Genomic DNA, 12,187 nt, shown 5'->3' with positions numbered 1-12,187 from the left:
GGTCCAGGAGATTTGGCTCCTGACCCTCCAGGCTCCATCACTAATCCATGACCCTCCCTTCCCCTGAGTTCCACTGGGGCCATAGCTCACTTCCTCCCCAGAAGTGAGCAGTACCACCCCAACTGGGAACAATAGCGGGGATGGGGAAGGGGGAAGGGGGTTGTTTGGAGAAGCTTAGTCTGAACTCATCAGAGAGCTTTAATCCCCAACTAGATCTTCAACTAGAAATTAAGAGGATCCCAAAAGAGAAACAAGTCAACACCTGGAGTCCCAGCCCCCTCCTAGGCTGACCAAGCAGCCCTTCCCCCAGCTATCCCCAAGCTGCTGTGAACACTTCTGCGGTCCCTGCATGGCTTAATATAGTATGCCCAAAGACCTTGATATTTGGGGTCTTCACACTTCAACAAATGAAGGAGTGAAAAAGCAAGGATGGATGGATGGGTGGATGGATGGATGAATGGAAGGAAGGAAGGAAGGAAGGAAGGAGGGAGGGAGGGAGGGAGGGAGGGAGGGAGGGAGGGAGGGAGGGAGGGAAGGAAGGAAGGAAGGAAGGAAGGAAGGAAGGAAGGAAGGAAGGAAGGAAGGAAGGAAGGAAGGAAGGAAGGAAGGAAGGAAGGAAGGAAGGAAGGAAGGAAGGAAGGAAGGAAGGAAGGAAGGAAGGAAGGAAGGAAGGAAGGAAGGAAGGAAGGAGGAAAAGAAAGGAAAGAAGGAAGAAAGAAAAGGGATGCATTAAGCGCTTGCTTTGTGCCAAGCATTTTGCTACAAGCTAGGGATCAAATACAAAAGTGAGGGACCCTTCTCTCAAGGACCTTACATTCTAAGAGAAAGAGATAACACATATGGGGCTGTGGCCAGAGAAGGGTGTCTGGTTTGGGAAGTCACAGAGCCCACCTCCTACAAGAAGCCTTCCCCACCCCCTCTTAATGCCAGTGCCCTCCCGTTAATCATCTCCTATTTAGCCAGTAGACAGTTTACCTTAATGCACATTTGTCTGTGGTCTCCACATTAGATTGTAAGCCCCTTGAGAACAGACACTGTCTCGAGGCTTTTTTTTCTTCTTTTGGTATCTCCAGGGCCTAGCATGTAGTAGGTTGAGTGACTGCTAAGGAGAATAAAACTACAGGGTCAATGATGAGCCCTTTCAAGAAGCAACAGTGGTGGGGATCTGAACGCAGTTTCTGGAGCAACAAGTAGAAGAAAGGGTCTCACTTGCACAGCGGCCCAAAATATTTTCCCTGAGGAACCCATGTGCTTGAGAGGGAACTTAGCTAAGTGAAAAGAGTACTCACTCCTGAGCCCAAGCTGGAACCCTGATTCAACTCACACCTTTGCCATTGGCTTTGTGTGACCCTGGGCAAGTCATTTCATCTCTTAGAGCCTCAGTCTTCCCATCTGTAAAATGGGAATAACACTGCTTCCACCACCCACCTCCTAGTACAACAAAAAGCTGTCTACACCTGAAGGTGCTACAGGAAAGTAAGTTATGGTAAAGGAGGCAGGGGACAGAGAGTGCTGGACAAGAGTCTGGAGGATTGGGGAGGGACTTCTGCCCCTCTCAACCTCTTTGAGGCTCAATTTCCCTGTCTGTGACATGGGTAAAAGGGCAATTAAATCGTGCAGTAGATAAAGCACACTGGGCCTGAAGACAGGAAGACTTGAGTTCCAATCCAGCCTTAGACAGTTACTTGCTTTGTGACCCTGGGAAAGTCACTTCACCCTGTTTGCCTCAGTTTCCTTATCTGTAAAATGAGCTAGAGAAGGAAATGGCAAACCACTCCAGTATCTCTGCCAAGAAAAACCCCAATTGGGTCACAGTCGGACACAACTGAAATGACTAAACAACCAAATGGGAATAATACCTCATAGGACTGTTGTAAGAGTTAAATGAGCAGGAAGAGTTCAGAGAAACCTGGAGGGTCTTATGTGAGCTGATGATGAGTGAGATGAGCAGAACCAGAAGAACATTGTACACAGTATCATCAACATTGAGTGTTGACCTACTGTGATGGACTATATTCTTCTCACCAATGCAATGGTACAGAAGAGTTCCAGGGAACTCATGATAGAAGAGGATCTCCAAATCCAAGAAAAAAAAAAAGAAAGAAAGAACTGTGGAGTATAGATGCTGATTGAACCATATTATTTCTTTTGTTTTGGGTGCTGTTGGTTTTTTTTTTTTCTTTCTATTTTGAGGTTTTGCATCACTGCTCTGATTCTTTCTCTTGTAACAGGATTAATGCAGAAATAGGATTAATGTTATTATGTGTATATATATGTGTGTGTGTGTATATGTATATATATATATATATATATATGTATATGTATAGAGATATATAGATATAACCTATATCAGATTACCTGCTGTCTAGGGGAGGGGGGAGGGAGGGGTGGGAGGGAGAAAAATCTGAAATTGTAAAGCATGTATAAACAAAAGTTGAGAACTATCTTTACATGTAATGGAAAAAATAAAATACCTCATACATAAAAAAAAAAGAGTTAAATGAGGTAAGATATGCAAAGCACTTTGCAAACCTTCCTACACTATATCTCTACATATATGTGTACATATATAATTCATAATAAAAATACATACAGACACAGATCAATCTAAATCCAATCTGTAATTTCAATGATGTGGAGAGTTCCTGGGCAGGAAATTCCTACCAAAGGAGATCAGTATAACTTACAGTCTTTGGAAGTGGCCTCAGGTACTGCGGGGTTAAATGGTATCACAGCCAGTCCCAATTGGATTTGAACCCGCTTCACAAGAGACAGTGTAGCACAGTGGAAAAAATCACTGGCTTTGGAGTCCCAGTTGTCGTAATTCCACCTCTGAGGTTTACTGCCTGTGTGACCTTGGGTTAGTTACATCACTCTCAGCCTCAGTTTCCCTAGCTGTACAATGAAGGGGTTGGAATAGCTGGCCCCTGAGGACCTTTTGACCTCTAGGTCAACAAATCTTCTTGACTCTAAAATCATCCTCTCCTGCCTCTGAAACAGTGTCTCCTACTATATAAATAAATGTCAGATGCAAATAGACACACAAAAGTGTAAGGGGGTAATTTGATCTGTGGCACACATTGTCCTTGGTCTTTCAAAATGTACAGAAGAGGAGGTTCAAAAGGAGACACAGATAAGCAAGACAGCTTTGAAACTAACATGTTGAATGTATCACAGTCTGTAAAAAGAAATGCAAGGGGCAGCTAGATGGCGCAGTGGATAGAGCACCGGCCCTGGAGTCAGGAGTACCTGAGTTCAAATCCGGCCTCAGACACTTGACACTTACTAGCTGTGTGACCCTAGGCAAGTCACTTAACCCCAATTGCCTCCCTAAAAAAAAAAAAAAAAAATTTAAAAAAAAAAAAAAAAAAAAAAAAAAAAAAAAGAAATGCAAGCTGTCTAAACCAGATACAAGGTTTCATGTACCTTCTTCCTGGTCTCATATGCATATATGCATCAACAAAATTTCATGTTTGATATTTGTCAAGTACAGAAGAAAAATATATGCATATAAGATTATAATCATGTACCTGAGCTTGCTTAGCCATCTTCTGGTCAACAGGTATTGACTTTATCAGAGACTTTTCACATATATATGTATGTGAATATGGGTATAAATAATATTTATAACATATAAACATATATTATGCTTGAAAAAAAATAACACATAAATATGTATTGTGTTTATAAAGTAAATAACACATAAATATATATTATGTTTGTTCAATAATATATCATGTTTATAAAATAATTAATATATAAATATATTTATATACATACACACATTTTCACGAAAAGTCTCTGAGAAACAGAATCAGTATCCATTGAATGGAAAATGCCTGAACAAACTCAGGTACATAATTATAATGACATATTACTGGGCTGTAAGAAATGACAAATATAAAGAATTCAGAGAAGTGTAGGAAGACTTCCATGAACTAACACAAAGTGAAGTTAGTAGAACCAGGAAAATATTCACAACTACACCAATGTAAATGGAAAGAACCAACAACCAAATGCTGTGAAATTATAATGACCAAACTTGGCCCCAAAGAAGAAGTATCAATGGGCACCTCCCCCCCATTTGCCACAATGCCAGACGATGGGTGTGGGACACTGCAGATGTCAGGGGTTTTTTCCCCCAATATGTTGGTTACTTTTGCAAAAACCTTTTTTTCCTCTTTTTTATTCTTTATCATAAGGAATAGCTCTATTGAGAGAGGTGAGTTATGTAAAATTAAAAATAAATACAATTTTATTTAAAAGAAAATGTTTCCAGGGCTTCAAAGAGCTATGTTATATGTACTTTAAATATTCCTTTCCATTTTTCCCAGTGGTTATATTTTGTCACAGTTCCCTTTTCTAAAAGGGGGATGCCACATGATGGAAAACTTTCAGTCACAGTGTGATTCACAACTACACAGCCCTTCCTCTTCACCATTAAGCACCAAAGTCATGACATCTCCTTTCTTGTAGCTTCTAAAATTCCTGCTCAAGGAAACCAGCAAACGTCTTGGCTAAAATCCTTCTTCAACATCACATTTCAGTGAAAGATTTATTTCTAAGACTTGTGGATCAACCAACTTGTGGAGCAATGCTGGCTTGTTAATTACTCCTGGATAAAGGAAGTCTCCTATTCTAGATCTCACTTCACCTGCCCTTCGTTGCAATTCCCCCCCCCCTTCTAAGCATCTTCTCCAGCTGTGGTCTCCCAAAGATAAGCACTCTCTCCTAGAGTTCCCACTAACTCCCTAACAAGGAGAACGCAACTGTTGTGAGCAAGACTGAATGACTGACACCAATGGGAAAATCTCACAATAACTCTTTCCCTGGATAAAATAATAATAATTTTTTTTTAAATCCTCTTGCCTCCAATGACAAAGAAATGTTTCTTCTAACATACATGAGGAGGCCAGGACAGGGGCTTCCTCTGATCGGTGCCAAGGACTGTGACACCCACTTGGACAGATCCTATGAGCCAGGAGCATCACTTAGTAGGCAGGCATCCTAAGGAAATCCAGTGTACAAGGAAAGGACTCGTGTGTGAGCATAGTTACAGCAGATTTTTGCTTTGTGGCAAAGGACTAGAAGCAAAGGGGGAAATCATCAACTGGGGCTGGCTGAAAAAAACAGAATATGTATGTAACAGAATATTCTTGCCCCATAAAAATAACGGAAGGCACAGATTCTAATAATAACAACAACAATGACATTAATAATAATGGGGCATTTATATAATGCTTTAAGGTTAGCAAAGCGCTTTACAAATAAACTCATTTGATCCTCGTAACAACCCTACGAGGGAAGAAAGTGAGGAACAATAAATGTTCAGTAACTTCCCCACGGGTCACACTGCTGGAAGTATCTAAGGTAGGATCTGAATTCAGGTCTTCCTGACCCAGGTCCTGCACGCCATCTACTGCCCCACTGAGCTTCCTAGACTTCAGAAGACTTATGTGAACAGATGCAGAGCCAGGCAAACAGAACCAGAAGAACAATTTACATAAGGACCACAACAAAAGCAGAAAGGAAAACTCTGAAACAAGAACTCTGACCCAGGTCACGAGGGATCATCATTTCAGGCATGAAACCCCACAAAACCCAGAGTGGTTCATCTGTGGTTCCTCCAACATGCCATTCCATCCCATCTCCCATCTCCATGCCTTTGCTTGGCAGGGTCCCATGCCTGGCACGCTGGCACTCCTCCCCTCAGCCTCCTGGCTTCCTTCCAGAGTCGGTTCAAACCCCAACTTTGGCTGGGAGCCTCTCTAGGTCCCCCAGCTGTTGCTGCCTCGCTCTTCTGATTATCTTCTATTTACTCTGTATATATTCTTGTATGTACCTAATTACATCCATTTTGGGGGCAGGGACTTGTTTTTGCTGGTGGTGGTTCTGAGTCTCTGTCTTTCTGTCTCTCTGTGTCTGTCTCTCTCTATGTGTGTCTCTGTCTGTCTGTCTCTCTCTGTCTCTCTCTATCTGTCTCTCTCTCTCTCTCTCTCTCTCTTTCCTTTTTGTATCCTGGGTGCTTAGCATGGTGACTGGCACTAAATCAGGAACTAATAAAAGCTTGTTGCCTGATGTCTTTTGTGCCTGATTATTCACGGCGGGTTAAGTGGGTTTTTTTCACGATTCTTTCTGCTTCTGTAGGCTAACAAAGGGTAGACCTCTGTAATTCTGAGGCATAAGCCAGAATGGAAAGATGGTATCCAGCCCAAAAGGACGGCTCGGATCAGCGCTCTCTCCCCACCCTCGCACCTCCAGAGGAAGCAGACATGGGTAGAAAAGACCCAAGTCAAGCCCAGCCCTTTTGCCCCCTGGGTGACAGTCAGGGTTAGTCATAAATCATCCACATTAAGAGGTATTGGGGGTCATTTATTTGTTCAATAAAAAGGTACTGGATCCCCAAGAGTCCATAGCGAATAAGACCCCTTTGCTTCAAGGAGATTCCAAGGGAAGCTTATCCAGGAGACACAGGAACAACAGCCCAGATTTCTGGTAAGGCCTCCACTGCTTTCGCCTCTCACCAGCGGCTGCAGGCTCCAAAGGCCAGGGGCCATCTGGGGCCCAGGCTGGTATAGACTGCAGGCACCCGCCAGGCCATGAACACCTGGCTTCTCACCCTTGACCCTGCTCTAGTTCTGTGGTCCTGGGCAAATGCCTCACTCTGAAAGCTTCATTGTCCTCATCAGAAAAAAGGTAACCCCTGACAGCACTAAATGAGTGGATGGAGGTGAGTAAGTACGGATCTATCCAAAGGTTGGAATTTTAGAATCAAACAGATCTGAGAAATAACCTCGTCCTACAGACTGTAAGCTTCCCTGAGGTCAGGGATTGTAGTGGGGTTTTTTTCCCCCTCCATCGTTGTATTCTCAGGTAAGTGAACAGGGTCTTTACACACAGGGGATGCTTCATAATTGTTTCTTGCATCAATCTTTAAAGGCAGTGCTTTGCCTGAGGGCCTGGATATGAACCCCTATATCCAGACTCCTAGGCCAGTGCTTGGGCCACCCCAAGGTTACTCGGTGATCTACCCAGTGGGTGTCCGGAAAACAGCAGTGGGGTCCCAAGAGATGTCTGCAAGGAAGTAAGGACAGTGCCCTGGGCCCCCCACCGCCTCCCCAGTAGTTGGTGAAATGCTTTTCTTAAGGAGTTGGGGTATGGAATCCTCTTGGGAAAGGGGAGAGCAGAGGAAGAAGGGTGAGGTGAAAGTCGGAGAAAGGGGGAAGGGGGTAAAGGAGGGGGGAGCGAAAGGAAAGAGAAAAAGATTTGGGAGGAAGGAAATAAAGGGGAGATAGATGAGGGAGGAGGGGTTTAAGCAAGCAGGAAAGGAAGGAGGAGAGTTAGAGGAAGCAAGAGAGGAGGAATGAAGGGGAGAGGAGGGCAGGAGTCTGGGGGAAAGGGAAGAGAGGAACAGCGAAGATGGTGTAGGGGAAGGAGGGGAGAAGGAAAAGGGGGGGGAGAAAAGATTGGGAAGGGGAGAGAAATATAGGGGAGGAGAGAAGGGGGAGGGGAATAAAAGGAGGAGAATAGAGGGAAGGGGAGAAGAGGAGGGGAGAGGAAGCGGGGTCTCGGTCCAGCGGGGGTGTTGGCAGCCAAGTTCAGGGGCTGGAGGGACCCTCCTTCGCTCACTTACCCTCCTTGGCTCGCTTCTTCCGGCCCAATGTGCCTCCCAGCTTGCCCAGGAAGGACTCGTCCTTCTTGGCCCGGGGCGGCCGAAGCGGAGGCCCAGGCGAGCGGAGCGGGGCGACGGGCAGCGTGGACATGAGGCCGGCGAGGGCGGAGGAGGCACCGGCGGGGGAACGTGCGCGTGGCTGCCCGGGAGCGGGAGCGCGTGTGCCAGCAGCCGAAGGGGAGTGAGGGGCGGAGTGGGAGCGTGAGCTCCGCCAGGCCCGCGCCCCGCCCCGCCACTGGCCCCGCCCCTAGCCCAGCCCCTGGCCAGCCCCCGGCCTGGCCGGCCCACGAGCCCCGAACTGACCTCGACCTTGGCCGCGGGGCGCCGGCCCCGGCCCAGAGGGGCCAGCTGCGGGCATGGGCGTAGTGCCCAAGCACTCGCTAGCAACTGGACTCTAGGACCCCCACCCTGCACCCACCCCTTCACTTTACAGAGGCCCAGATCAAGCAAGGGAGCATTTATTGAGCACCTACTTTGTACCACTCGCTGGACCCGAAGGGGTCCAAAAACAGCCCCTGCCCTCCCAGAGTCTAGAGTCTATCCCCCGGAGAATGCCCTGTGCGCATAGAAGTTAATGCAAACTCTCTACAAAAATAGGAGCCGAAGTCCAAGGTCCCCAAGCTCATTGGGTCCAACGAGAGACGCCAGGGATGGAATTGTTAGATGATGCTTTCCAATCTCGCAGTCAGACTGATGAGGAATCAAAGAAGGGGGTTCAGAGTAAAAAGAGGCGTGGTCTGTCTGACCAGCGCTGGCCAGGCCGGTTCCACGGGCCCAGAAGGCAATCAGGCACGGACAGGCCCGGACCAGCTCGCACTGGACCCTGCTCGGGCTAGAGGAAGGCGCGAACAACGCTGAATCCTTGGAAAGTGGCGGCCACGCCACTCACCAACACTCCTGCATCCGTTCTCTAGCTGAAAACGCATGAGAACGACAGACTGGCACCACAGCCCCGGGTCCCCAAGGAGGGCCTCCCATCTATCTGTTGCTTCAGGGCTCGGACCGGCGTCCCAGGAGTTCTCCCCAGGGCAAAGCTATGAGCGAGAGAAGTGAGTGTAGGGTCAGACTAGCCCCAGAAATCAGAGTCCCGACACATTCTGGGTCAGCGGGTGCCCTTTCAGGTTCGAAAGCACAACTTCCCCAAACACTAGTCTAGGTGAACCACAGTGTAAACCACAAGAGGAAGGTAAAAATCTACAAGTCAGTGGGGTTAAACCGCCAGCCACGCAATCAACCACCACCAGATAGGGTCAATGTAGTCTCTTTTTTTCCATGGATTAGTCCTTTAAATTTTTTTGTAATTGCAAAAACTCTGTAAACTTCCAAATCCACAAGATTAAAAAACAAAACAAAACTGATCATACATGAAACTCCCTAGGGAGGAGGAGTAGGGAGTTCCCAAAATAAGAAATTCCCTCCCCCAATACAAATTTTCAGTTGTTAAATTTAGGGTCTTAGAAATTGCCCTGAAGGGGTAGCTAGGTGGTGCAGTGGATAAAGCACCAGCCCTGGATTTAGGAGGACCTGAGTTCGAATGTGGCCTCAGACACTTGACACTTACTAGCTGTGTGACCCTGGGCAAGTCACTTAACCCCCATTGCCCCACAATAAATAAATAAATAAATAAATAAATAAATAAATAAATAAATAAATAAATAAATAGCCCTGAGAGGTTTAGTGGCTGGGGGAGGGGGAGGAGAATGGCAAAATTTGAACACAGGTCCTTGAATCTTAAATTCCCAGGAGTTTATTGCTGAGAGGCCAAGAGACTTTCTAAGCCCACAAAGCCAGGATCCATAAGACGTGGTCCTGACTGGGGAGACCTCTCTACTGTATCCTTTGGCCTTTCTCCTAAAACCGTAGACTCCATCCATACAGTCTGGTTTAAAATGCTTGTGTGCTTGTGTGGCAAGGGCTATCCCCCTTGGGGGTGTGGGGTGAGAGAAGGATTATGTGGCTTGAAAGGATGCAAACAGACATTTCCAGCCTCTTTTCGCCCGGCTCTCCTCCAAAAAGGATTTTATTTGTGCCAGTAGGGAAACAGGAGGTTGTGTCTGGCCCCTCTGCTCTCCTTAGAGAGAGGGGGTAGGCTAGCATTGTCTCTATCTGAGGAGATAAACACTGACTCAGAAGATCTGAGACTTGGAGCTCAGAGGCTCCTCTTTCTGCAGTTGAGGAGAGCACCACCTGGGAGAGTCTGTGGTTTTGTGAAGACAACAAACATTTATTTTTATTTATTTTTTTTTTTTGCAGGGCAAATAGGAGTTAAGTGACTTGCCCAGGGTCACACAGCTAGTAAGTGTCAAGTGTCTGAGGCCAGATTTGAACTCAGGTACTCCTGAATCCAGGGCTGGTGCTTTGCCATTTAGCTGCCCCCGACAACAAACATTTATTAAGATCTCACTGTCTGCCAGACACTGGGCTTAAGTGCTGGGGACACACAGAGAGTCAAAAATATGGTCCCAGGGGGCGCAGCGAATAGAGGACAGGCCCTGGATTCAGGAGAACCTGAGTTCAAATCCAGCCTCAGACACTTGACACTTACTAGTTGTGTGACCCTGGGCAAGTCACTTAACCCCAATTGCCCCACAAAAAAAAAAAAAAACACAGAAACCATGGTCCCTACCCTTGTACTTTGACACGGATCATCATGTACACAGCTGTGTACAAAGAAGACTTCAGGGGCAGCTAGGTGGCGCAGTGGATAGAGCACCAGCCCTGGATTCAGGAGGACCTGAATTCAAATCCAGCCTCGGATACTTAACACTTACTAGCTGTGTGACCCTGGGCAAGTCACTTAACCCCAATTGCCTCACCCCCCCCCCAAAAAAAAAAGACTTCAATGGGAACTGTGAGTCAATCACAGATGGAAGAACCTAAGTTTCTTCACCTGTAAAATGAGGATAATAACGGCACCTACCTCCCAGGGTTGTTATGAGGATCAAAGCAGAGAATATCAGTGGACCCTTTAGCACAGTGCCTGACACAAGAGGAGTAGTAGTAGTTGCGGGGGGGGGGGGGGTAGTAGTCATTAAAGTGAGTAATATTTCATGTATGATATCACATTGCTTATCTTCTCAATGGATGGGGGAGGGACTGGAGAGAAGGAGAGACTTTGGAACTCAATTTTTTTAAACGAATGTTAAAAATAAGTAAATGAGAGCCGTCCCATAAATGTATTAAAAAAAAACAACAACATAAAAATAGCTCCTAAGTGGGGATAAGAACAGCACTCACCTCCCAAGACTGTCATAAGGATCAAATGTGACACTCACTGTAAGTGCCTAGCACAATGCCTGACGCATAAGAGCGAGTGCTATAGACAGATTAGCTGTTATTGTTACAGAAGGCACTGGGGTGGGGGCAGGAAGGGCACACAGATGACTATGATGCAAATATACAAGGCACTAACCACACCGGGAGGGTTCACGGGCTTCCCTCTCATTTGAACAAATTACAGGCTGTTTTCAATAATATCATTTCCAAGTCACTCTGCAGTTCACAAAAGGCCTTCCTCACAGCAGCCCTATGTTATGTGCTGATCATTCTGTCCTTTTTACAGATCAGAAAACTGAGGCTCAGAGATGGTAGGATCTGCCCCAGGATCACACAGCAGGTCGGTGGCTGAATTGGGTTTCTAGCCTCGCACCTGGAACCTGTCTCTAACGGCAGTGACTCAGCAAACATGCAGACCAACCATGCTGGACGACGCCCATGTGGGCAGCCCTCCTCCTCTGGGTTTTGCTTTTGCATGGTGGGGAAATGAAACTATTTACTTGGGGCCTCCTAGGTATTTGGTAGATGGGGGTGGCTAGTTTCAGAAGCAGAGGGCCAAGTGCTTTGGGAGGAGATGGGAGGGACAATTTTAGGGGTTTGGGAGGGATGAGCCAACAGGAAGGGCAAGGGGAGGAGCCTGTGGAGAGTCAGGAAGGCCCCAGGTCCTGGGATTACTTACTGGAAAGGACCTTAGAGGTCACTAAGTCCACATTTTAATGAGGAGGACACTGGGGCTAGGGAGGAGGCGCAGCCTGCCTAGCTGCCACAACTAGTGACCACCTGAGGCAGGATTGGAACCTGGGTCTTCCTAACACCAAGGCCAACACTCTGCCCCCCATTCCTTGCTTTCCTGGGGCACCTGGGAGTGAGAAATGGGATAGCCGTAGGACACATCCATCCTTGTCTGAGTCCTGCTAAGCAAGTCCATGACAATCCATCTGTAGAGGCCGCCAAGGCTTTTTACCAAATTAGCTGCCGCATTCCAAGAAGAAGAATCCCAAGGGACCATGCAAATGGGGCAGGGGTCAAAAGGAGAGCCTGGAGGTCAGAGTGGACCTGGTCCTCGCTCTCTGGACCTCACTTGCCTCATCTGCAAAATGAGGGGTGTGAGGGAAGCAGAGATGAGGGGGGGGGACAAAGAGAGGGAAACAGAGACAATGACCCAAGAAAGGATAATCAATCCAGATTTATCAAGCACCTACTATGTGCCAGGTACTGTGCTAAGGGAGTGGCTGCCCC

General features: G+C 46.8%; 1 protein-coding gene across 1 annotated transcript in view; it reads right to left on the bottom strand.

Moving 5' to 3' along the window:
• Positions 1–7,863, bottom strand: part of PARVB (parvin beta) — a 93,675-nt gene extending 85,812 nt beyond the window's left edge. Inside the window, exon 1 of the mRNA XM_043964958.1 lies at positions 7,634–7,863. Coding sequence (XP_043820893.1) covers positions 7,634–7,763 — 130 coding nt within the window. The 5' untranslated portion in view covers positions 7,764–7,863. The remainder of the gene's footprint in view (positions 1–7,633) is intronic.
• Between the last annotated feature and the right edge of the window lie 4,324 nt (positions 7,864–12,187).

Source organism: Dromiciops gliroides, chromosome 5 (assembly GCF_019393635.1).
Source record: "Dromiciops gliroides isolate mDroGli1 chromosome 5, mDroGli1.pri, whole genome shotgun sequence".
Taxonomy (NCBI): Eukaryota; Metazoa; Chordata; class Mammalia; order Microbiotheria; family Microbiotheriidae; genus Dromiciops; species Dromiciops gliroides.
The sequence above is the reverse complement of the archived record's forward strand: the minus strand, read 5'-3'. Positions and strand labels throughout refer to the sequence as shown.